The sequence below is a fragment of the Lepidochelys kempii genome, chromosome 2 (assembly GCF_965140285.1).
Source record: "Lepidochelys kempii isolate rLepKem1 chromosome 2, rLepKem1.hap1, whole genome shotgun sequence".
Lineage (NCBI taxonomy): Eukaryota > Metazoa > Chordata > Testudines > Cheloniidae > Lepidochelys > Lepidochelys kempii.
Window position 1 is genome coordinate 71,306,516 of NC_136381.1, and position 27,207 is coordinate 71,333,722.

General features: G+C 37.7%; 1 protein-coding gene across 9 annotated transcripts in view; it reads left to right on the plus strand.

The window, feature by feature from the left end:
* Nucleotides 1-27,207, plus strand: part of ST18 (ST18 C2H2C-type zinc finger transcription factor) — a 120,075-nt gene that overhangs the window by 3,137 nt on the left and 89,731 nt on the right. For 5 of the 9 annotated variants that reach the window (XR_012157219.2, XM_073331199.2, XM_073331197.2 and 2 more), the window contains exon 2: nt 25,127-25,233. The exons of 1 other annotated variant lie outside the window; for it this stretch is intronic. Coding sequence is in view for 4 of the 8 variants with exons in the window: in XM_073331199.2 (XP_073187300.1) it covers nt 25,127-25,233 (107 nt within the window). In the remaining 4 variants the exon portion in view is untranslated. Of the gene's footprint in view, nt 1-1,915; nt 1,989-25,126; nt 25,272-26,176; nt 26,209-27,207 lie in introns of those variants that run through there. 3 more of the 9 variants (XM_073331196.2, XM_073331194.2, XM_073331190.2) reach the window with 3 other exon arrangements.

Consider the following 27,207-nt stretch of genomic DNA (forward strand, 5'->3'; position numbering starts at 1 on the left):
CTGGAATGATTCAATGAAAAAATACCACTATGTTTTATGTGTACTTGTAACTCCTCTCCTAGTGGGAATGCATTGCTTAATAATACAAATAAAGTTATCTTTATTATTCAGTGTTATCATTAGATAAACAGCATCGAAATTCAGAGATCAGAAGTCACCCCAAAGCAAGCACAAGAGAACATTTTTTCCCCCTTCTCCTCTTTTTCAGTTAAAACCTTGGTCTTTGTTTCCCTTCCTCTCTCTCCCTTCCCCCTCACTATCTTTCCCCAATAAATATTTAAAAGTTAAACAGAAGTAATGATGGAGGAAGAATCCTTTCTTTTAATGACTGTGGCCCAAGAAGGAGAAGTAGCCAGGGCCCAAAAGGCAGAATTAAATTAATGCTTAAATAATATTTTCAAATTTAAGTCCAAATGTTAGATATAAAAGAGTCTGAACCATTATAATCTCCAGGACACAATTAATTTGTAAACAAGCTTGATCTTTTCTAATTTAAACCTAAAATAGGATTGCAAAGTTATCTAAACTCTTAGACTCTTTTATGTATAAGAACTGGTCTTTGACAAGGTGCCTCCTCACCTTTCACCAGGCACACAGTAAGTGTTCCCCTCAATACTTGCTGCCTGATGCATAACTGGGATAAACTTTACATGTGAAACCCAGTTAAAATATATTCCAGTGCCTGCTTCCTTGGATTGATGATTTCATGAATGATGTTTGGCTTTTCCTATTTCCTCTGTAGCCCATAGCTCACTGTGGTGGGTTTGTTGGATTTACTATAAAGGTTCTGTTCGCACCCTGTGGGTTGGGGTGAGAATTAGGATTTATGCATTTACTTCTACTGTTGCATTGTTTATACAGCTTTGGTTTAGTTTTGATTCCCCCCCCCCTTTTTTTTTGTGTGCCTTTGAGGCTCTTCCACAGTGTCAGCTGCTGACTGATAGTAGGAGAACGGCCTCGTGGTGTGAATGAAAGAGACCTAGCGGTTGGTAAACAGAGATAAGGAATAAATAGAGCACAGGCAAAAGGAGATAGTTCTGTGGGAGCCCAGATTGCCGCCAGTCTGTTCAAGTGAGATGCAGTGCCTGTCCTTTTCCCAGATTAAATTAGTGTGCAAAATCTCCAGTGACCTCCTCCCCTTCTCCCCATACTCTTTAGCCAAGCTGAACAGCCTCTGCTGTAAAGTATTCATTTTATCCAGGGACAAGTTGGACAATAGAACTCTCCCTGTTACTTATGGACAGCTGTCGTCATTCATAGGGCTTTTCAGCATTTCATTTTTCATAGGAGTTAAAAGGATTTTTACCTTGTAACTGAAGAGAGGACAGACATGCAAGGATGCCAGCTCTGAGGTTGCCTGCAATAAATAAATAAATACCCCCCCCCCAAAGGATGTATATTTCGTGGCTGCTGCTGTTATTTAGAGGGCTTTAACTGTGATAACGTGATTACACTGAAGCATGAACTGCCTGGAGAAATTAACAAGCATAGACAGCAGCACAGTGCTCCCAAAGTTTTCTAAATTAAAGGTCACCAGTGCGAACCTTAGTGAGTGACCCCTTCCTTTCTTTACCCTTGCTTTTGCTTAAATCTGCTGCCACTTTCTACCTGCAAGTAACTCCCAGGAAATAGTAAACCTGCATGAGATACCTCTGTGGTCCCATTTATTTTTTAGTGATTTACTGCAAATATATTCAGCATTTGACTGATTAAATAGACCTTCGGCAACCTTGAGGGTCACTGTGCAGAGTATGTACATAGAAAATGCATCAGCCCATTGTACCCTGGCAGCTAATGAGATTGGTCGTTAAGTAAATGACACAAAGCCTACAAAAAAAGCTTAGCAGCTCACTAGAGTATCACAGAGTGTCCCTGCACACCACACAACGACACAAACAGTGGACTAACCTAGCCCACCCCGCTTTATTCTACATCAGTGCTTCCCTGATGTCAGCGTGAGAGGCAGAACAAAGGCTAAAAGGCACACGGTAAGTCAGTCTGACAATTATGCCCTAGGGAGAAAGTAGAGCAAATCTTAGCCTAACCATGGGGTTGAAAGTCCGTTTTTAGACAAGTAGGTCACAGTGAAGGGATTTTTTTTTATCTTTTTGTATCACTTCAGGAAATGGAGAAAAATATCTCTGAAATCAGTGATGGTTTCTCTCTCTCTGTCTTTGTCATCTTACAAAAGTTTTTTGAATTCCAAAAGTAACGTGGAACAGAATGTGCAGTGAACTTGATGTTGTGAGTTAGGATGTGATGGGAGAAGTTATTCTTTAACATAACTGCCACACTATAAGCACTACCCCAAATGTACATTCAGATCTGATCAACTTTACAGGCACGAACTTTCTTTTTCCCTCTCTGTAAAAATCTGTGTAATAGAAATGTGTAGCTATGAATGCATACATATTCCAACCTACTGGCCAAAGATTTACAGTCCTCAATAAATGGTACAGTATTTAGAACCATGTATACTGGCAGAAAGCTGTTAAATATTTTATTTTTTCAGAGAGAGTCCTCAGAATTTAAATGCTGCTGGCTGTCTCATACTTGTTTTTTTACTTAAGATGAAGTTAAAGAAAGAGTTGAAGGTCTGTTGCTAAATACTCATTTTGTTGGTACATACAGCAGAGAATCTAGATGATAACCTGTATAATAACATTTGCCAGTATGTATATCCCTTGATGATGAAATCTGCACTATCAGTGTTTAGGCTTAATAGCCCAGGACTCTTTATATTCCTGGAAAATGGCAACAGGAAGTTGCCATAAAATCTTGTGTGCATTGTTAAATGTTTTCTGTCTACTTTAGATTTTGTATGCTCAGGGCATATATAAGGTCAAGATAGCTTAATATTATTACAAGATGCTTGTGTGAATTAAGTAACATTTTATTCTAAAATATTCAAATATGTAGAAAAATGCCATTTACTAACATTTCTCCCTTTGCAAACAGTTAATATAATGTAATTAGGAGTCATCCAGTGCGACAGTGGATTTTATTTTTAATTCTGAGAGTTATTAAATTTGGGGAAACAGTTGTCAATGGATGTTATAAAGACATGTCAGAGTAATCTGTTCATTTAGTTAAAACTCTTTCTACTCCACAGAAGACAGCTCACTAAGACATAACACTTACCCAGAGACATTGTTCTCTGGAAGAACAGCAATATTACCATCGATAACATAAACTAAGACAAAAATATGACATTACTATTTATACATATATGTAATCTTCATATACAAAGATCACATACAATTATACAATATTTACAGTATGTTAAGAATCATTGCATGTTAAGTTGTAGTTGATGTCAACTATCCAAATCTAGCTTTTACATCTTCCTGTATCTTCGACGTAGAAAATTTGGGGAAGTGAATGAGGATGGGTGTGAACAAGCTTAAGTCAGTATAATTCTGTTTAATTTTTTTAAAACCATATGCTAGTAGGTGTTTGTATCTCAGCAACATGTGTTCCATATGTTATCCCAGAAACCATGGAAAATGCAGTAGTCAGACAAGAAGCTTGCTTTCTAAGCTAAATGTTGTAATGTTTAGCTAGCTAGTAATTGTTATGTCAGCAGAGAGTTGGTAAGCTAAAGGGTTCTGATGCAGTTCTACTTTGAACTGTGCTAATTGATATGAAGCGTATAACTCATTGTGCCTGATGGTGTTTGAGTTCTTCAAGTTCAGGTGCAGCATTACCAGCTTTAAAAGAGAACATCGCCCTGTCATGCGATCATCAGGCTATTTTTAAACCGGTGTCAACAAGGGGAAAGGGTATTCAGTACTGTCGCCTCCACAGATTTCTGAGCAAGTTCAGCAGGCCTTTATGGAAATTATCCTTACAAAATACAAGTGTGTGGCCTGGTGAGTTCACAAGAGCAATGCATACAGTGTAGCTGTATTACTATGAAGATAATAATGCATTAATCAGGTAGTCTAAGCTATACCATTTTAAAGTTTTAATAGCTTTTGATGGTTCCATTTCTTTTCCCCTAAGTTTTCAAGTGTTTTTCTACATCTAGGGTGGTAGATGAGCAAAAGTTTTTTCTTATACACTGGTTAAACTTGGCTACCTGGTCCCCATATTCTTACATAATATATGAGAGTTTTAAAATGCTAATAAGATACTGTAAGTTTTTGGCCTATACACTGTCCTAGATCCCCATGTGCAACTCCAATTTATATTACTTGGAGTTTTATGTATAGATTTGAGATGCTGTATGACCTTACATATTTACTTAAGTCTTTCTGTGACTTTAATTCTTGAAGCCAAAAATTCCAAAACACCTCATTTTCCTGATTAGCTGAGCCTCTCCGAGGTCAGTTATAGAGAATCTTCTCTCAGGTTTAGATCCGTCACATCAACCTGTATCATGACATAAAATTTATCAAATAACATGCATAGTAAACTTTATGTCCTAACAGACCAAGATCTGATTGGAGTTTCTGGGCCAAAGTCTGATTGTGGTTACACTGGTGTAAGTCAGAAGTAACTGCATTAACTTCAGCTGATTAACTTTGGATTTATACCTATGTAACTGAGATCAGAATCTCATTTCATGTGCATATAGTTCATGCGGGTCTAGTTGTAGATTATTGTAAACTTTATATAGGTACAGACAGTGCTGTTGAATTTTAATAATCTTGAATCATTTCAGACCAAAGATCCTGTTTATTTAATGTTGCAGGTTCCCACCCCCCCCTTAACTTTCGTTAGCACCTAAATAAATCATCTTTGAAGCAAACTTGATCTCAATGGCTCTGTTAATAAGTCTCTCATTCTTGCTCATGAAAGTGTATATGTCTTTCTAAAGTTAACTTTCTGCTAACATTTTAAATGACAAACCTCTTACATTACATGGATTGGTAGTCTTTCTGTAAAATTTGCTCTGTGATCATAACTTGGCTTGCTAATTCTCAAGCGGGTAACTGCTTATGAATGCAATGTTTCCCTGCAAGCATTTACGCGCATTCTTAACTTTACACATGCAAGCGGTCCCATGGAAGTCAATGGGGCTGCGTACTGGAATAAAACTAAGCATTTGTGTAAGAGTTTGGAGCATCAGGGCATCATTAATTTGTTTAATAGATCTTGAGAACATCTGTTAGGTAATTTTTGAAGTTTATAGACCTACATAAGCATTCTCCTCCACCAAGGAGTTTTGATTTTGAGCCACTTATTTGTCCTCCTATACCCGGACAAAACAAGTTTTTAAAACTTGTTCAAAATGTCGGACATTGTGAAGGACTAAGGTTCTACTTTCTTCCTAATTTGCAAGGAGTTTCCACTGGTGACTTTCATTAGTGACAGTAAGAGTCACCTATGTAAACCCCTCATCTATCAAAAGGTAAATAGACCCCCCTCAGGGCACATGTACAGCAGCTGGATTGGCACAACAAAATGGGAATGGCTCCAAAGGCACCGTTATGGACTATCAGGTCAATAATCCTTGTGCTAAGAAGGATTTACATGATACAGAGTAATGGCTCTGTCATCCCTCAAGTCAAAAATCCACTTTTTAAAAAGCGTCAAAATACTGTTTTGGACTCTCCGCATCAGATACACTATGGTATTGAATAAAATAACATATGTTCTCAAAATACATATTTAGACAGTTAAAAATCTGTATTTAAAATATTCAAATACATACATCTAAATCAAAATACATTATGTGATTTTATGACACTAGAATACCCCTGATGTAGACTGTTCTTCTCTCACAGGTGAAAAAAATTGCACTTAAGAACCTTGTGAACTTTTCTCCCTTTATTATGTCAGAAGTTGAAAGACATTTGTAAACAAGAATGTTGTGTTTAAATAGTATGTTTTATGATGTAATCCAGAAATAATCAATTTAACTCACTTCTTTGGGCTTCATTTTTAATTCTAGTGTAATTTGACTTTCTACCATTAGTTCAGACTTAAGTTTGAATTCCTATTTTTGTTGTTTTGTCACAATATTACATACATATTCCAGATCCTGTTACATAAATCAGTTGCAAGATAACTGTGGAAAGTGAAATCTGAGATTATGATATATATTTTAACTTACCCTATTATGCATCATACAACTTCACATGTCAAAACAGGGCTAACAATTTTTCCATAGTGTGGAAAAAATATTATACTTCCCAGCAGTGTAACTTAATCAGTCTGGCTAAATTAGAACACAAACTATAGAGATCCATGAAATCCTAAACTGAATGGAGTATCTGAGCGATATGAACTACTGGTTTGGGTATTTTGTTTTTCTAACATATTGGATGAATTCAGTACAAAACATTTTCATTGTGTCTCTAAAATTTTACAGTACTAAGTGTCATTTTGAAATACTGGTCTAAGAGGGAATCATCCTATATATAAATGCCAAACATGCCATGAACAAAATGAAGTTGAACACATGAATCCATCTGAACAACAGCAATTCTTGGTCAAAAGGAATAAAATCATAATACTAAACTGTGGGGTCAAGCTATTTTATGGAGGGCTCTCCCCATTATTTGTGTGAGAGGCAGCAATGTCTACAAAAAGGGTTAAAGAAAATGCATTCTGTTGCATCTGCTTACTAAATCCCTTACTTTAGTAGAAATTCAAATTTTGTAAAGATTATTCGTTTTATTGATGCATATAATTATAATCACAAGCCATCTGCTGATTTGGCAGGCATGGTTAAAATTCTCTAACTCTCATAACCTTTCAAGTACAGTGCCCTTGGGACTCTATTTCACTTTTATATTTTGGAAAACATGTAGGGACAAACAAGCGAGGTCATCTGCCGAAAGTCAGACCTGTAAAAAATTAAAGAATAGAGATCATGGAGGTTGCTGCTGTTTTTAATAGTAAAGAAAGTATTTTCTTTTTTTGTTTCTGACTTCAGGAGGGATTATATTGGCTTCCATCGTGCACTTTGGGAATTTGAATTTTTTCTAGGGATTAAAGCTCTGTCCTCTCACCGCTGGGACCTGGGTTCCAAGTCTAAACTAGAAGAACAAATATTGTTCAGTTTGGTTGTCACAAGTGAATTAAACAGATTGACCTTGTCCTTCATTTTTTTTTAAACAAAACCCATTAAATTGTTGTTTGAAAATGTTTTGTAGAGAACTTTTTTGGAACCTGATGATATTTGTGTTTCACAGGGCAGCCTCTGTTACATATTTAGCATTAAACTTGCCTTTCACCACACAGATGAAAAGCACATTTTAATTTTGAGGGCTGCACGCACTAATAGATAAAACAGGTGCCTAAGACACTTTGCCACAGCCGTTCTGAAACACATACCTATATTTATTATTAGCTTCCCTTAGGCAAGTGATCAGGCACTGTTGTTAACTCTTGTTTTTATTTTGGCAGTAACGAGCATGGCTTTCTTTTTTACATGTGTGGTTCAGCATGTTTAGCCCTCCTGGGTCATGCTTGACATTTGGCTTACTTGGTAGGTGTCATGCCCCCTGGCTCCTTCCAACAGGAAAGCTCAACAAGAGAAAAGGGAGTGTCTAGGAGACACTTGATCTGTAATTATACTGAAATGATTGGATTTTGCCAGAATGTCGCAGGACAGCACCAAAGTTATGGACGAGATGAGACAGCACATTGACAAGTATGGGTGCATTGGGGAGGGTTGGAAAACCTTGGAGCAGATGGGAGGGCTAAGGGGCTGTTCGTTATTATTACAGGAACCTGGATGTCTAAGCCAGGCAAATTGTCCATCGCTTGCACTGTCTTGCTTATTGCTGCATTGCCATATTTCTCACAGGAGCAAAGGATGCAAACCTCCGTTCTGATTAATTAGTATATCTGAAGGCCTACATACAGCATGCATATTGCTTTACTTCTTTTAGAGGTTTGAATCTCACCCTACACCCTCATTATGGCAAACAGGAGGGAAATACACATGTTTGAAAATGTCTTCACTGCTGAAACGAGGGAAACAGGACGAGAGCAGCTCTGGTTTATTTCACAACCAATTAAGTATGACATCTGTTGAAACTCAGGAAATAAGTCTCCCTTCCCCCTGTTCATATACGTACTTAAGCTGTCTTTGAATATGGTGAATTTTAATATCAAGACTTTATTTCTCAAGAGTGGATCCACCAACTAATTGAATAAGACTGAAAAGATGGGTTCTTTGAGTGTGACTGCAAAACCCCACTTCTGCAAACACAAATTGTGTATTTGATTGTGGAAATGCTTCTTTGTGTACACAGTTACCAAACTTTATTGAGCAAATGCATGTCTGTGGTACACAACATAGGCATTTTGGGATGCTAGAACATTTTATAGGAACTCACTTTTTCTTTGTATTTTCTGAAACCTTGCATCAACCAGAACACATTGAAGAGCACAAAGAAAGTGCTAGTAAGGATGGCAAGAAATGTTTAAAATACAGTAGGATTGTCATTGGCTCTGTCAGAGTTCCTGAATAGACAGCACTCCATAATCACACAATCAACACACTCAGCTCATCACAAATAGTGGATCTAAACTTGAACAAGCCAACCATGAAGGTAGAATTGCTGTAATTCAGGTTAATAAAGTACTTCTCATACATCAGAAGTGAGCTCACATGAAAAAGCTTACACTCATAAGCAAAACTCTTATTCCCTTTCTAAAATATTGTCCAGTACAAGATTTAAAAATAGGGCATTATAGTTCATAGAAAGGCACTATCTCATGGAATATTTGCAAATTAATTTACATCTGCCCTGATTAATCTTAAACACTGTGTTGTACTGGTGCTTTGTCATTTGGGTATTCTCTCTCCTTGGGCAGCTCTGTTGAGTTAATCTTGTACTACCCTTTCTAAAATAGAAAGTTAAGAGCCCTTTACTGGGTCCCCATTTGTATTAAATCATGGACCTCTTCTTCACGGCAACGCTCACATCTAACTCATCTTTTTGTTTACACCAGTGACTCCTTCTTCTAGTTAGCCTGTTTTATTCGCCCTCTCCTCTCTTCTCTGAGATGTCTATGCTGCTGCTTCATTAGCTCTCAGGAATAATCTCCCTACCTCACTGATTTTCTTTCCCTATTTTTAAAATGCTGCTCAAAATCCACATCCTAAAAACTGTAAACTATTGACCCACTAATATAGCTATTGGTGCCTCCTGTGCAGTCCACCTCTAGTAAGACCTTAACCCCCATAACTATTCTACACACATCACATTTGTCCTTATTTCCTGTCCCTACAGATTCTCACTTCTTGTTGCAAGTTCACACGAGCAAGAGTGGCATGGATGATCTATTACAAACTTGGGTCAAAAGTCTCCTTTCACATACACATAGTATTGTTGAACTTGGGTATGTGCACATCTCTCACCAATATGGATAGGGATCAGGATACCAAAGCTGAGTATTCCTGGAAGTGTCTGAGAGGAGAATTTTGCCCTTAAACTTTATTGTATCCTCTGGAGTGTATGGGGGTTAAGCCTTTGTTCTGTGTTTGGAGAGGAGAAGTTTTTCCCAGGGTGTTCCTTGCCCTATAATTAGATAATAAAATATAAAGAAAACTACCAACTGATTAACTGTTTCAGATTCATATTGATACATGGTAGAAAAAGCCACATGTCTATCAGTTGCTCAAACTGATAGACTCCAGATCTAACATCAGTGGGCCGGGCATTCTCAAGAAAGGACCCTCAGATCTGGAATTCGTTTCTCCCTTTGGTCTGAAAGCCTCAAGTTATGGAACTTCAGGGAATGGTGCAAGTTTAATCTCTTTTCTCAAGCTTTTACCTGATAGGTGGGGTGGATTGGAGAGAGGGGCGGGTATACAATTTTCTTTTGGTGTTTTTTTTTTCTTTTTATGTGTCTGACATTATAGAAGTCATGTATGATGTTGCACTCTAAGACTTCAGTAACTGAGAATATTATATGAATTTAAAATATATATTTGTAATCTTGGAGTGTATTTATCCTGATATAATGTTTAATGTCTTGAGGATTATATAGTGTATTTCTTATAGTTAAAATATTTTATGATTTCATTTTTCTTGTGAATATTTGTATTTAAAGATATAGGGACAGTTTCTCAGAAAGGACTTGGGCACTTTGCACCACTCAGACAAGGCAAAAGGACTAGAGATTGTCTGTAAAAATCCAGCTGAGAACCCCTCCAATAGAAGTGGGAGAGTGGAGCAGAGCTCCACTACCCCACGCTGACCCTCAGCTGCCACATGGTCCCTATGGGATTGTGTGCAACTGATGTAACTTGGAGCAGCTGTTCACCTGCCCTAACTCACATCATGTCCATGGTTGGCCCAGATTGGCCCTAAGAATCAGGGAGCCATAACCAGCCCCCTGACACCCCATTACCCTTTCCTGACTCTTACTCTAAGCAGAGGTCAACTGCATGAGTAAATCCAGCCCTAACATTTTGCAATGCCTCTTCTTACAATGTATATACTTACTTGATAGTGGTGTATTTTATGAAACATCTAGGAGTTCTGTGTCTCCTGTAACACATGGATGTGTCTGAGGATTAAGATCAAGACCAACATGTTACAAAAAAGGGTGCAAAATTGAGTTGTACAATTTCAGTGAACACAAACCAACAGATTCACTTCTTTCCTTTAAAAGTAAAAATCCAAGTGAATTACAAATGAATCTTAGCAAAATATACTAGTTTACTGACAAAACCAGCAAGTTTCATGACCACTTTCCTCACGATAGACTTTCCCCCTCATTTATCTTTTCAGTGGTTGCCATTAAAAAGTTGCTTTTTATATAGTGCCCAAAGTATGTTAGACTAATGCCCAACTATTTTAAAATGATGTTTAAAAGTAACTAGCTTTTATCTACAACACTACAGGAATTATTTATATAATAATAATAATAATAATTAATAATACATTAATAATAAATACAAATATTCCCTATATTTATTTATTATAGGGAATAATACTGTAATGCTGCAGTAACACTAATCATTTTCAAATTATAAATGTTAACGTAAAAATCCAAGTGAGTTACAAGTGAATCTGAGCAAAATATAGTGGTTTCTTGACAAAACCAACAAGTTTCATGACCTCTTTCCTCACAATAGACCTTTCATTCATTTATCTTTTTAGTGGTTGCCATTGAAAATGTGCTCACAGCAGCATCTATGTGGTGAGAACTTGTCTGGCTTTCCAGAGGAAAAGGGGTATTTACCCCTTTTAAGAGGCCCTTCTCCCTATAACAGGTAGAAGAGGGGATAGAGGGAAAGTTTACAGAGTTGAAGCAGGAAAGAAGAGAAGAGCAGGAAGCAATCAGGATTGGTTAGGAGAGAGTCACTGCCCTTCCTTTGATGACCAGAAGAGTGGGGGATATTTATATTCTGTACATTCATGTAAAAGTCCTCTCATAATGGGATCGAGCAGGCAGCACCCACCTCCGCCCACCCCCAAAATTTGCAAAAGTACCAGGTTTCCTCATGAGCCACTGTGGGCATTATGCTAGTTGCCCCTTTGTGTGGTGGGAAGGAATTTTTCCATCACTGCCAAATTAGCCAAGATAGGGTGGGGATTTTTGCCTTCCCCGCAGCTGGTTTGGGACTCAGTGGGGTGGAGCAGGCGGTTTAGGCTATAATGTCACAACTTAGTACATACAACTTATAGCCAACGTCCAGTGCAGGTTTTCAGTATGGAAGGGATATGGTTATTAGATAAAATGAATTTGAAAAGGGTTTGAAGGCAAGCATCCCTTAAGGGAACTGAAGAAGGAGAGGAGGCGTGCCAGGGAGGCTCCTATATTTGGAACAGTGGGGAGCTGATCCCCCCATTCCTTTTCCAGCCCCCTTTCACCTCCTGTGAGGGGATGCAGCAGGATAACTGGTGAGGGATTATGTGGAAATGATTAAAGGAAGCATGATGACCTGCACTGGACAATTTATTGTCGGGTCCTCCCAGATATTTCAGGTGAATAAAGTGGCAGCCTAATTAACCCACATCCATTGCCTCCTGTCTTCCTCCTGGCATAACTAGCCAAGTTGCTTTCATGTAGTGCCCAGAGTATGTTAGACTAATATCTAACTATTTTCAAATACTGTTTAAAAGTAAGCAGCATTTGTCTACAACTCAATGGGAATTATATAAATAATAATACTATAAGTATTCCCCATATTTATTTATTTACTATAGTGAATAATACTGTAATGTTGTAGTAACTAATCTTTTTCAAATGGTAAATGTGAACATTTTAAAGGCAACTATGTGCCAGTGTGTGTCCTTCAAAACTTAACATTTCCCCCCCCCCCATTTTGTGGTGATTTTTGGTAGTCTTTAGCCTCAGAATGTAGAAATATCATAATTAGACTGGTAATATTTAAAGGGCAAAGAGTAAATAAAAACATTTTAACTCGAACCATGAAGGTGACTTCATGGTTTTTATCCTCAAAACCTTCAGGGGAAGTATTTGGCATGCTTCCTCCCTTTTGCATTTCCAAGGTGGGAGCCAGCAAGAAGGCATATCTTCAGCCTAAGAACAAACTGTCTTCCAGCACCCTGGTCCATTCATGATAGGAGAAGAAACAGTCCTCCTCCTTCAGATAGAACACCAGTGAGTCTTACTATAGTCTGCGTCCCAGGTTGACTATATTTCACCACAGGTAAGATTGAAAGTTGAACCGAAAACTCCATCCTTTTTTAGAATAATAGAATATCAGGGTTGGAAGGGACCTCAGGAGGTCATCTAGTCCAACCCCCTGCTCAAAAGCAGGACCAATCCCCAGCTAAATCATCCCAGCCAGGGCTTTGTTAAGCCTGACCTTAAAAACTTCTAAGGAAGGAGATTCCACCACCTCCCTAGGTAACACATTCCAGTGTTTCACCACCCTCCTAGTAAAAAAGTTTTTCCTAATATCCAACCTAAATCTCCCCCACTGCAACTTGAGACCATTACTCCTTGTTCTGTCATCAACTACCACTGAGAACAGTCTAGAGCCATCCTCTTTGGAACCCCCTTTCAGGTAGTTGAAAGCAGCTATCAAATCCCCCCTCATTCTTCTCTTCCGCAGACTAAACAATCCCAGTTCCCTCAGCCTCTCCTCATAAGTCATGTGTTCCAGTCCCCTAATCATTTTTGTTGCCCTCTGCTGGACTCTTTCTATTTTTTCCACATCCTTCTTGTAGTCTGGGGCCCAAAACTGGACACAGTACTCCAGATGAGGCCTCACCAATGTCGAATAGAGGGGAACGATCACGTCCCTCCATCTTCTGGCAATGCCCCTACATATACATCCCAAAATGCCATTGGCCTTCTTGGCAACAAGGGCACACTGTTGACTCATATCCAGCTTCTCGTCTACTGTAACCCCTAGGTCCTTTTCTGCAGAACTGCTGCCGAGCCATTCGGTCCCTAGTCTGTAGCGGTGCATGGGATTCTTCCATCCTAAGTGCAGGACTCTGCACTTGTCCTTGTTGAACCTCATCAGATTTCTTTTGGCCCAATCCTCTAATTTGTCTAGGGCCCTCTGTATCCTATCCCAACCCTCCAGCGTATCTACCTCTCCTCCCAGTTTAGTGTCATCTGCAAACTTGCTGAGGGTGCAATCCACACCATCCTCCAGATCATTTATGAAGATATTTTTCCTGTGTAGCCTGAAGTTTCTCAGGATAGAGGGAAAAGGCCACCCCATCTCTTAGAAGATTCCTAAGGGTAAAGGAGGGTAGTACAAGATATGTTGGAAGGAGGAAGAATGTGTGTGAGGGTCCCCTGGGGTTGCAAGACAGTCTAGAAAGTGTGTTGGGTGAAGGAAATAGTGTAGGGAAGGAGGTCCCTAGGCCAACCTGAGTGATCTGAGGTTTCTGTGAGTCTTTCACCTTGGATAGTGAACTTCTAAGAATTTCATTTTCACATTAAAATCCAAAGCTATGTGTGAGAATTTCTTCTAACACAGGAATAAATAAATAGATAAATAAACAAATGCATTTTGAATGCCCTGAACTGTACGTTTCCTGGTCTTTCACTGCCTAGACTCACTAAGCTTCTGGGAGCAATGGGGAAATGAGTGTCTCATATTGGTCAACAGTGAGTGCTCTTGTCAAATTAAAGTGTGGTTCTGCTATTCCCAGTGACTCTCTAAAAATGGTATCTTGAAGTCTCAGGTTTATTGTTGCCTCAACAATTTCCAGATCAAATTTGTTTAGTTTCTAACTGCCATCCCTGCAAACCCTGGAACTGGAAAATCTTTCTGTTCTGCACTGTCAAGAGTAATAAATTTCCAGCATGCCATATTCTGATCCTAGTTACACCTTGTCACCATCATTGTCTTCAGTGGGGTTGCACAATTATAACAAAGGAAATAATTTGGTCCAAAAGGTATGTTAACAATTCTGTTGAAGATAAAGCAGACAGAGCTCTTTTATAGTTGTGTTGGGTTTCCAGTGTGAACAGAATAAAAAGCTGTAAAAACTTACTTTTGTCTCTGAAGTTAACAAATATAATTCTGACTACACACGGAGCAGGTCAACAGAATCAGACCTTTTTACACAGACATTTTTTTTAGAATACAACCATAGTTTAAGGACACTGACAGCTCATAAAGGTTGATTGAAGCTTGGTCCCATTGAAGTCAATGGCAAAACTCTCATTGACTTTAATGAGCCTTACATAGTCTTATTCAGTCCTTAGGAGTGAGGTTAAAAGAGGAGAAAATTGGATCTTCCAGGTTCTGGTACGGATACAGAAGATGACCCTATTCCCCCAAGGTAAAATATGTTTACTTGTTTCTATTTTTTTAGTGGTATGAAAATATCATCAAAAGATTATTTAAAGCTTAGATTTTGTCACAATAGTAAAATAAACTATTTCCCTAACATAGTATTGTATCCAGTATTGTCTGTGCTGCTAGTTAATGATATTTTACAAAGGGTTTTACCACTTAACACACTAGTGTGTTCTGAATAAAGTTTCTTACTCAAAATACATGGGGAACATGCCAGATCAATATAGATGTCTGGATTCCTCAAAATAAAGTGCTACATTAGTAATAAAAAAATCCCGTGCATGTCTCTTAGTTTAGGTGGCTTGATTTTTCAGGCGGCTTGATTTTTCAGGCCTGTTGATTAATCCAGTGACCTTGGGAGAAACATTAGTGCCTTCTGAATAACAGATATTTGCATGAAAAGAGATATGAAAATGAAAGGAGTTTCAGGTATTTTTTTTAAACTGCTTTGCAAAATCTTTGCACAACAAACATCACCAGTATGTAAACAGAGCTCTAGTTACTGTGTTTGTCCACAACTAGAGCTACAGATGAACACAGTGTAGTTGTGTGATGACAGGAACAGCTGACTCATTAGTAGAGAGCAGTGAAAGGTAATTAACCCTGGGAAAAGTACAGCTGCCATGCGAGCTGTTCCTTTCTGTGGGATCTGATTAGAAATTAGTGTTAAACCACTGTTTCTTTAAAAAAAAAGGTCATTGATAATTCACTTTCACTCTCAGGTGTGGCCCCCAAAAGGGGCCTAGGAATGGTACCTAATGCATAAAAGGTTTTCAATCTTAAAAAGCATGTTCAGCAATCAGTACACACCCATTTGGCTGTTGCTGGAGGGGTTTTTTTAATTATAAATATTTCCCTGTCTTCGATTGTTATGAAGACAGTCTCAAAAATCTGTGGACAATGCACAGAAATATATGACATATACAATTTAATAGTTATTTCACATAAAGCAGGTGTTGGATACACTGTTGGATGTTGTTATCACTTAACTGAGGCCTGGCCTAGACTTAAAAGTTATATCGACATAGCTACTACATTGGTCAAGAGTGTGAAAAGTCCGCACCCCTGTGCTAACCTAACCCCCAGTGTAGATGCAGCTCTGTCAATAGAAGAATACTTCTGTCACTGTAGCTATCATCATTCAGGGAGGTGGTGTTCCTATGCTGACAGAAAACCCCCTTCCATCATTGTAGGATGTGACACTATGGGGTTATGCCAGCATATCTATGATGACATTGCTATGCTGATATAATCTTCGTAATGTAGACCTACCCTGATTACGTACTTCTTTTTGCTTTGGAAAATGTTTCTGATCAATGACAATGCAGACAGCCCAAAAAGAAATTTCCCTTTCGTTAGCTCACGAAAGCTTATGCTCTAATAAATTGGTTAGTCTCTAAGGTGCCACAAGTCCTCCTTTTCTTTTTGCGAATACAGACTAACACGGCTGTTACTCTGAAACCTTTCGTTAGAGTGAGTAAACAAAGATTAAATAAAAGGGAATAGTCCCTGAATAAAAAAGCCAGCAGCTCCTGCACTTTTCTGCTAATATTTTGGGATTTGAAGTGCCAACAAAAGAGACAGAGCCCTTGATTTCATGTGGGATCCAAAGGACAGGACAGCCTATAGTAACATATTCAAACTCATAATTCAGGATTCAGGCCTTCTTATCAAAAGTAATATAACTATTAACTAAAGTCATAAGCGTGTATGGACATTTTCAAAAGTACCACATTTGGATGTGTGTTTATGACATTTCGGAAGTTTATAACCATCTTAAATGATCAACTCTTCAAGGCAGGAGTTCCATCTTCATATATCCATGTGGCTGGCACCAAGCACAATGTGAGTGCTGTCAGAATATAAACAATAGGAATATGAACTACTGAAGTCAATGGAAGTTTATCATTCACCTCTGTGAACCCAGGATTTCACCAATGAATCTGAATGTAAACTGTATAGAATCACAACTATTGATAACACAAACAAAATAACATTTGATACATATATTTAATCTCCGAGATAGCCATATTCTGTGCAGATGACCTGAATTTTCCATAAAAGAATGACTGTTGGAGCATTATTATTTTACTAATAGGATATAATAGTTACAGTAGATAGGTTTCTAAAGCACCATTTTTTTTTCATTCTGTATCAACGTTAACCTTGGAAGTGTGTTTAGATCTTTTCTTACTCTGTGTCTGTCACACTCGTATCAGCCGAAACTTTTCCCTTTTGAAGTTGTTTCCTTTAAATTCAATTTAGTGTTTACTGTGTCTATACAGTATGTGAAGTCACACTTACAAAAAAAAACCAGTGCACATAATTGTTGTAAAGTTTTCATCAATGCGAGAAAAAGCATCCAAATCAGAAAGGACTAAATATATTTGCTGAGAGAATGATTTACACCTAATATTAAAGCATATAAGCCATTAACACAACAGACTTTTACAGGACATGTCTGGGTATATGGATAGTGAGACAATCTCCTGATTTTATGAAAAATATGGCAGATAAAGGACAAGCCACATCTTTCAAATTACCTTGTCATACATCATTTGTCCCTTAGTCGCCATTCTTCTTGGAAATATTGTTTTTCACATTTTTTATTGGGAAAAATTTGAAGAGAAATAAAAAACATTTTTGGATAAAACCCCAAAACCCTATATAATATCCTAGTTAGGTAGCAGCATGAGTCTCAGAGGAAGCTGAAGTATTGAAGTGCTGGTAAACTAAATGAATGATGATATTAATGTGTAGCACTTTTATAACATGCTTCATCCATAGATGCAAAATGTACTTTACAAAGTAGGATAAGCATCATTGTTCTTATTTTTAGTGGAAGGTTAAATGACTTGAACAAGGTCACAAAATACATCAGTGTCAGAGGCAGGAATGACATTTTCCTGAAGCCCCATCCACTTCAAGGTGCCTCTCTTGTATATGATGTGACAGAACCTTGGTCCTGGTACAGATTTTTGTACGGCTCCTGTAGCACCAAGGGATCAATTTATCCATCCTCCTGAGGGAAAGGACAATCCCAAGATGTCATAACGCTGCTGTAGTGGTTTTATACAAACCTTCTCCTGGGTCCTGGCATAGCCCAGGAAAAGGAGAGAATGGTCAGAATGTTGCTGCACACCAACGATCCCTGGTTGCTAGAACGGCCCCTTAGATCTATAGGCAGCTGGACAAAACCACGAAGACACACACTCACTCTGGGCCTGTGCTGAACACATCTTGGCCACATGAGGGAATCCAGCCTGATAAATCTATTAAATGCTATGGTGTCAGGCAAGTAAAACCCTGTTCAGTTGTCACATATGCATGGTCTTTGTTGCTGTGTTTTTCAAGTTTTTTCTCTGTTTTTCACCATGGTCCCAGGTACCTAAGTGTAGTGCAATAGTGCAAGCAAGTCTCATTGTCTTTAGTAGTTAGCGTCATTGAAGTCTCTTAGGTGGTGACAGACTGTACTTCACATGACACTCCTGAAGTTAATGAACATGTATGATTTGCATGTTGAAGGATGGCACACTTCTTCCTTTTGTGTGACTTTCCCCACTCCTTAGAATGCGTCTGTCATGCCTAATGAAGAGAGAGCCCGCTGAAGAAGATGAATGCATCTGAATACTGAGTGGTGTTTGTCTCTTTCTAAATAATAACTTGTATTTTGGATTCATTGTACCATTTGGCTCCAGGTCTAAGAGTGAACAAAAGACAATAATTAAATAAGTTAATTAGCCACATTTCCTTATACTGTATAAGGAGTTTCTTTATACCAATTCTAGCTGTAAAGTTACTCCCACAAAATTTGGTTAGGACAGCTAGAAATCACAGGCAAGAAAAGTAGTAACAGAGATTAAAACCTTAAATATTTGTGAAGTGATGATCATTTTGACAGAGCCTATTCTGCTCTAACACATCTTTAACAGCTCAGTGCTACAGTGATAGCACACACACAAAATCCCCTGGGCGTCAACTGAGTCCCATCGAATATAATGTGAATTTTACATATGCAAGAACTTCAGCACTGTACCCTAAGTAGAAGGACTAGTGAGTAGTGCTACCCTATTCTTCCGTGAGTTGTATGAGTGCTGCCGTTATGTAACTGAAAACATAAGAATCAAATGTAACTGACTATAGATTTTTGTATGAGCCAGGCTTTTCACTTTGGGCTCAGTTCTGCAACTGCTAAGCACCCCCTTTTGATGTGCTGAGCACCATCAACTTCTGCTGAAATCAATTGCAGCAGCTCCTCACACTCAGCACCTTGCAGCATCAAGTCCCCTATGTAGGAAAAATTGCACAGACTTAAAAGAGTAAATACATTTTAAAATAAAAGCACCACCATGTTACAGAATCAATGGAGTGTGCTCTTTGAACTTTGTATAAAAAGTGCTTTGAAATCATAAGGTTGTTATGCTGTAGTTTTATTCAAAATAATGCATATCATCATAACACAAGCCTTGACGTTAAGTGCTTAGTTTAATGAAAATAGTTCCCAGAGTTCCCACAGGAGAACAGAAAATAACTTTTAGTCCTTTTGAAGTTATGAAGTAACTTAAAAAGAGGAAAAAGAATAAACAAGCTTGCAGAAGTTTCTTATTCAGTGTTTCATGCCTGACCAACTCTAAAAAAGAAAAAATTCTGGATAGATTGAGGTATTAACATTTTCCAGCTGAAATCCATAATTGCCCATCAACAAACACAAAATCACATTTCAACTCTTGATTTTGTGCTTTTGCCCCTGTGTTCTGAGTCAGGGAGGAAACAGATTTTTCTAAGGCTCTGCTTTAGAATTTTGTTAATAAACCACATCTTACTGGTAAAAAAAATATCATCCTAAAGACAGTAGTAATACATTGCTAAACATAACAACTCATGCAATCTAAGGTCTAACTTTATTATTCATCATAAACACTCTCTTCTTAAAGGCCTGATGGGAGGGAATTGGGAGTTTATCATAGTGAAGATGTCTTCTAGTGCCAGCTTCATTGTTTTTCAGTTTAGCATTGAGATGTGCTCTCTCTGAAGTGTTAATGGAGGTCACTGTTGTTGCTCTCCTTTACTATGTCTAACCAAAAGAGTTCTTACATAGTTGACTGTTGAGAAACAAAATGATGTACTTTCCTGTGTATCACCTTCAGCTTGTGAACCTCTAAAGCAGCAGTGATTAACAGGACTTTTACAAAGTTTCTGTGTAGTTACAAGGACAGCTTCAATCTTCTGTCATTTTTTTGCATTAGCTATGATTATGCTTTTACCTCCAAAATAAATTTATTTTAAAGGTAACAATACAGACTCAGAGAATAGCTTATGTTTCATCTATATTTATCAGCACTCACTGTACATTTGTGTCTTCATTACCAGGAAATATTAAGGGACATTGTGCCATCTATTCCTGTTTACAGTTTATTATGCAGAGATAGGAAACACTTAGCATGTAAAATGAATGTAGAAATTATTCCTGGATAGAAACACGGACATTTCCCACTCGTTGGCTCTTTCTCCTCCATCACCGGATCAGAGTGTAATTGTCAGTAATCAGGCCTGCTTGCTGCTGATAAAACCACTCTGAATGCTAGCAGCCTTCTTTGTGTGATGACTCAATTATTCCAGAAGTGCCTCATCAAATCTGCCCCATCAGCTGGGCTAATAAATAAGGAGAAGAAACTGGCCCCCCAAAGCAAATTATAAATCCATTTGCATTAACCATTTCACTGGTCCATGATCTAGGCAGAAATAAGCATGGCAGATTGTGTTAAGCTTATTTGAATATGTTTATAACATTTATAGCGTGCAACCTTTTTCTTTCTTTTTTTTTTTTTTTGCACAAGGTGTTGGAATGATCAGTCATGAATAACATCTAAATGCAGTTATGTTAATTACAGTGAGGCCTCAGGCATCTTTGAGGGATATTTTGTTGCTTAAATCAGGTGAAAGTTAAACCCTTCTGCAAGGCGAAATATGATCATGCACATGGCATTGGAATTACTGCAGTGTTTAAAAGAGCGAGTGAAGGAGGGCGGAGGGTATATTTTTACAGGTATTGAAAGGACAAATGCTGCTGTTATAAGGCTTTCCAGCACAGGCGAAATGACCTCATGTTCATCACAATGCAGTAATAGGTAAAACAAAATTAAGCCTGATGTTTGGAAATAAAGCACCAATCTAATTAGAATGGATTTTTATTTATGTAGTGCAAAAGTGCACTGATCATTTAATACAACTAGGATAAAGACAAGTTCTCTGCCCCAAGGACATTCCAATCTACAGTCCCGATCCTGCCAAAATTGATGTGCATGAGTCGTTCTGTTGAAACCACCAGCCCTACTCATGTGTTTAACATTTGATACATGGTTCTGCATATTGCTGAAACAGGACATAAGTGTGTGCATAATATTGAAGATAATGAGATTACTGCCCTGTGTAAAGTTCCACACATGCTTAAGCCTTTGCAGTACCAGGGCCTAAATCAGAATAAATCAAATGGCTTATAATTTGGTTTTCTGTTGCATCTTGCCTCTTCAAGTTTAACGGTTGAGGAATTTATAGATCTTTAAATTTCTTAGAATATGTTGTGTTACTTGTGCAAAAAGAGACCATTGCCTCTTATTTTACATATGAATAATTATTTTTAAATTACACTGATAAATGTGGTGGGCTTTGTTTCCTTTTATATATATTTTTTATTCTAGGTTGAATGTTCACAAACTGCTCTGGATGACAATTTGTTTAATACTTTCATCATTACAGTTGATCATCTAGGGTTGCAGTAAATGAAGGAAAATCAGATTCATCAGTAGCAAACTAATCTTGATGTGCAGAGGGAATATTTTCCTTCCGGATATCGTACAGCTTGTGTATTACATTGCCTATACTGACAGAGAAAACAAACTCATATTTTCTACATCTACATTTTCAGCATATTTATTCTTCATATTAAAGTTCTGAGGAATCAACATTTTTAGAAATGATGAAGGGTCTGATCTTGCGATCTGATCCAAGGGACTGGATCCTTACCCACGTGCACAGTCCCGTTGAGATCAGTGAGACAGTTCAGGGGCCGAGGGATCAGATTTCAGGATCAGAGTCCAAGCTGTGATTTCTATCAGCATTCTGGTATGAATCATGGATCTTATTAGGTTTGGACTTTGGAGTCAGCGCTGTGCTTTGCATTGGAAGTGGCTATAAACAAAAAGACTAGTAGCAAAGATTCAGCTTTGACTTGCTTCAGCTGGAAGCAGTAAGAATGACAAGGAAATGAAATATTCTTTCCATCTTTTTTGTGTGTAGGTTTTACCATTCAAGTTGAATTTGCAGTGTCCATTTGCCCTTTATTGTGACATATATCCTTTCTGGTATATAAGGCTCATATGCAGTTAGAAATCCTATGTCAGCTGCACGAGTAGTAGTGGTGTTGACAGTAGTGAGGACCTTATGCAGTAGATCTCCAGTCCTGTGCACATTATGGAGGGGATCTCCATGATAAGTCTCCTCAGCTCTCCACTGACTTGGTTCAGTGGGTTCATTCAAAGCCTGGATCGATTGGGCCAGACCCCTTCATTGGGAGGTGCTTGGGGACTATGGTGATAGATGTCTCTGTAAGAACCTGGAGAAACAGATTAACAGGACATTTCCATCATATATGCCAGGTACTCCCAGATATTATAAGTGAATACAGTTCAGCTTAATTAAACCACATCCATATCTGTGGCCTCCTGTCTTTCTTCCAGCATGGATGGACAATAGAGGCTGCTGGCCAGCTGCAGAGATTGCCTAGTGGGTTGGGTTAAAGGATATCATCTTTCAGACCTGCACTGCAGCCTAAAACTCTTTTACTTGGGCTCTGTACTGTCTCTCAGCATTTGGCCCATAGTTAATTTTCTTAGAACTAGTGGATTAAAAACGGCTATTGATTACACTTCTATAGTGAAATAAATATGTAGTTCACCAAATTACTATAGAAGAGCTAGGTATTGGAGTAAATCATAATCCATCCTTTGTATAAAAGAAATAATTTGCTACCTGCAATATCTGATCCTACCTAGCATTATATTTGAAATATAAGAGGTTCTTTGGACTGGTGACACAGATGACACACACATCACGTCACATTAGGTATGTCATATCCCAGGACACAATGTAATCTGACATACCTTGTTGATAATGTGACGGCTGCATTACAATATATTACAGTTTTAAAGAAATATCATATCTTCTCCAGAAGGGTGTGCTTACCCAGGAATCAGCTGTATGGTAGTTAGTCCCTCATTATTTGAAACAAACAGAGGGCCAGCACATCTAAAACTATTTATTGATAAAGTTATATTTGTAATTAAAACTTATGAGAGTTTTGTTGTGTGTTTTATAGTCTTATTGTTATCCTACTTTGATAATCTCTAGTTTATAAAGATAAATGATGGTCTATAACACAAGGCAGATAGGAATCAAATAGAAAATTGCACTGTTACATGCACTTTTTCCACAGAGCCCTTTTTAAACTATGATTTTTTTTTAAATATAGTTAGTTATTATGTAAAAGTAAATGTGAAAAGTTATATATTTTTGTGCCCTTTGTGCACTTTGCCAAGAGGATCTCAGCTGTGCTGTCTTAACTCTCAGTCCCTCAGGATGAGAGAGACAGCAGATGGGGTTAGGGCAGAGGGCTGATGCATCTGACAGCAAACGGCCTGGTTGTTGAGTGGAAGCTGTGAGCGTCAGGAAGCTCCTTTTCCCTTGAGAACCAACTAACCACTGAAGAAAGTTGAAAATGAGCCCTTTGAGAAACGCTATTAAAAGTAGTAAAAAATTGCAATTGTGCAGATGATGTGCTGCTGTGTGGTTATTCGAATGCTAATGAGTTTGACATTAGGGAACTCAGAGGGTTTACAGCTACTCCCTTATGTGATTTAGGTCTTTATTGGCAATCTTTGAGAAAATAAATGGAAAATGTATTGCTAATAAATACATAACATGATAGGATTTTAGACAAAAAGGTGCTAAGTTTCAGGCTTTAGAAAGAGCTTTGTTCACCAGCATAAATCTGTTTTCAGGGATCTTTTTGTTTTAGGTTTGTGTGTTGCAAACAAAGAGGAAAAGGCAGGTGGGAAGCTTTAAAACTCTTGTGTTTTTTTAAACTGCTGTTGAACTAGAATAATGAAAAAAAGGCTTATGAGGGTAAACAACACCTTCTCCAGCAACTTATTGGTTATAATAGCTTAAAATCCTTTTTGCTGCTGGGCTCCTTGTCATTCCCCCCTTTCCCGCTATGCTATTTTGTTGTCTGTTTTGCTACTTGATAAAGTTTTATTCATTTTAATTAAAGTAATTGATAGGATTTAAAGGCAAGACTTGATCTACTGAGAATCAGACATAAGTTAGCTGTTAAATAAATCCCAGTCACCCTGAAACAGTCTTCCAGTTTTTCAAATGACATATTCAAATTGTATTGACAAGGCTTCATCAAACTTTGTCAACTGCATAGACAAAGTTTGAGACTGAAGTTCCAAACATTGGAGGATAAATTTTGCCATCAGGCTGTACTGTATGTGCTAATCATGCATGCACTGACTAAATACACTTTACAGCATTTCAAAAGGAACTCTGAAGTTTTAAGTGCTTCTAAACTGAAAGGAAGTCATTCTCGTCACCAGGGGCAGAAGTGGCAGTGATAGACTGTATGCAAATAACCGAGCACAAAGGACTTGATTTCCATAGGCACCAGTACTCTGAACTCTCACTAAAGTCTTCAGGAGCCATAGGTTTTTCAGCACTTCTGAATATAAGGCTTGCAGTACTGTACATCCACATATCCCTGCTCCTGCAGCTCATCTTCACTCAAAGCGCCCCTTGATTTCAGTGGGAATTTGCTCAGAGAAAGGCTGTAAAATTGGGATCAGGGAAACTTCCTTCCTTTCCTTCAGTTTGTTTATATAGGAAACACTGGCATAATGCAAATATTTTAAAATATTAGCACTTTTAAATAATTAACGAACACTCAGCAAATTTGCAACTAAAGCCTGCAGTAGTTTAGAATACATCCCATTCCACACCAGCTACCAAAACTTTGTTTTTCTTAACAAGGAGTTATAAGAAATCTCTGAAGAGACATACTTCTGTGATATAAAGGCATAGATTTGTATTTTTAAATATAGTAAAATGGGAAACTTTTCTTGCTGTGGGTCAAATTCTTAAGCTTTGGATGAGTGCATTAACACTCTAGCCAAAGGTAGTTTAAAAAGAAAGTTGATTTTTATTTTGCCCCCTTTAACAGCAGCACCTTTTTGTGTGTTTACAGTGTAACTCGACAATACTATGCAAGAAAGTGGTGCACCTGGATATTTTCCCCACTTGATGTAAATCAGTCCCACTTCATCTGTGTTTTATGTAGTGTATCTGCATTCTTTCTTTCAGAGAATGAATTTCAGGATAGTTTGTTAAATCAGAAAAGGTACCTTGGTCAGAGTGACGGATTTGGTCATTTGGAATCTGCACAGAATTTCACCCGGAAGCAGGCAAAGGTGGGAGAATTCATTCATGAAAATGAACTTCAGTCAAAGTATGTTTCTGTATTAAGCTCAGGAAAATATGTGATCTATTTGTAGCATTGCTATTTCCATTGCAGATGTGTTTATTTTGGCTAGTATTTAGAATATACCAGTGTGCAGGACTCAAGTATAACAATGTTTTACCATAGTCAAATATCTGAACATTTTAAATAAGTAAAAGTTCTGCTCTTTAGTTTCATAACCCAACTCTGTCTTATGAATTGGCAAGATGCAGAAATATTTTCTGATCTCCACAAACCTTTCATCACTGAAAATATGTTTTAAAACATACCATTTTTATTTCGCTTGAAAGACATGACTTATGTTGATAAAATATCTGATTTGATAATACATGTTGATTTTATTTTTTTTTAAATCCTTCTTTCTATAAGATGGGGGCACATGCTTTGTCCCATTCGTTAGGTATCTTAGTAGTTTTCTCTTCAATGTAATTCACAGTTTTTTACAATGTTGTTAAAAGAAACAATTTTTTCACCAGGTGTAGTCTAAGATATAGAAGGAAGATATCAAATTCAACATTTTTCAGGTTAAAAAGCTCCTAAATGTGAAAAAAATAGCATCACATTTCAGCTTGAATCAAGCAATCTTTGTGCAGGATAAATTTTATAAATTTGTGCTAAAAACACAAAGCTGGCAGTTGCCCTTTAATTTCATAAAGCTGTGACTCTGCCCTCTGATGCCTTGGTAGAGCAGACTAATAGAAATCCTTGGCACACGTTGGTTACCTAAGGGAATAATGGAACTATTTGCTGTAGTCGTTTGGCAAAAGGACATAAACATATGGCTTTGGTTTATATTCAGCACTGCCAGTTGTGCAAAGTTGCATGGATGAAGTATACAACAGCAGTGACAACTCAGAAATCAGAAGTGAGAATCAAAATAAATCATCCTCATTACCAAGCTATCCAAGCTTGTCTCTCGTCTAAGGTTTGTTTTGTTGCAGTTCATTTTCAAGTATTACGTCCCATATGAAAAACACCTTACTTCTCAAAAACATACCTAGCATTTGGCCCTCTGCATAAGACCCTGTATCCTGGATGGATTTCATATTATGTAATCTGCAACTGAATGTGCTTTCAGCTTTAGATTTACTGTTTGCACTTATTTATTTTAATTATTGTGGGAGGAACACATTTAAAGCAATCACTTCCATGCCAAACAACTTTCTCATAGAGTAATCAAGGATAGGATTATAAGGTAAAGGAACATGTGTCAAAAGCAAGGACATGTTGTCAAAAAGGAGTAATCACATGCCTTCTGAAATGGTCTTGAAAAGCACTCTCTAATGTGTGTGTATGTGGTTTTTTTTCTTCCTGTAGATTAAAAAAAGTCCTCGTCTGTTAGATTCATCAACCTGAGATTAGGCCTCAATACAGGCACATCCCTGAAAATTATGTAATTGTATCTTACTCTATCAATATTCTAACGTATGAAATGTTTCTTTTTCACTGCACAAATCAGATTTCTGCATAGAGAGTAGTATATCCGTAGTAAGCTTCTCTAGAATTTAATATTTTGGCAGGGTCATCAGAAATTATATTAAAATGACAATAAGACTGACACAAACCTAAAAAACCAAAAGATAGTCAAAGGCTGGTGCTCACTCTTCAACCTACTTGAGTTTTCCCTTGGGATTTTCTTGTTGTTTGGTTTGGTGGCTTTTGGTTTTGTTTTATTTTTTTTAATTGCCATAATAATTTCCTGTTTGTTTGTATGTTTTAAAAGGTAGTTTCTATTAAAGAAAAAAGAAAGAAACACACAACCTCAGCGCAAAGAGCACTGACAAGACAGAGTTGTCACAGTTTATTATTTATTGTGGAAGGATGAGTAATTTTCACACTTGTTAGATCATCATGGGGCACAGTACTGCACACATATGCTACTGGTCACAGTGCTTTGCAGAGTCTGACTTTGTAATGGTTGACT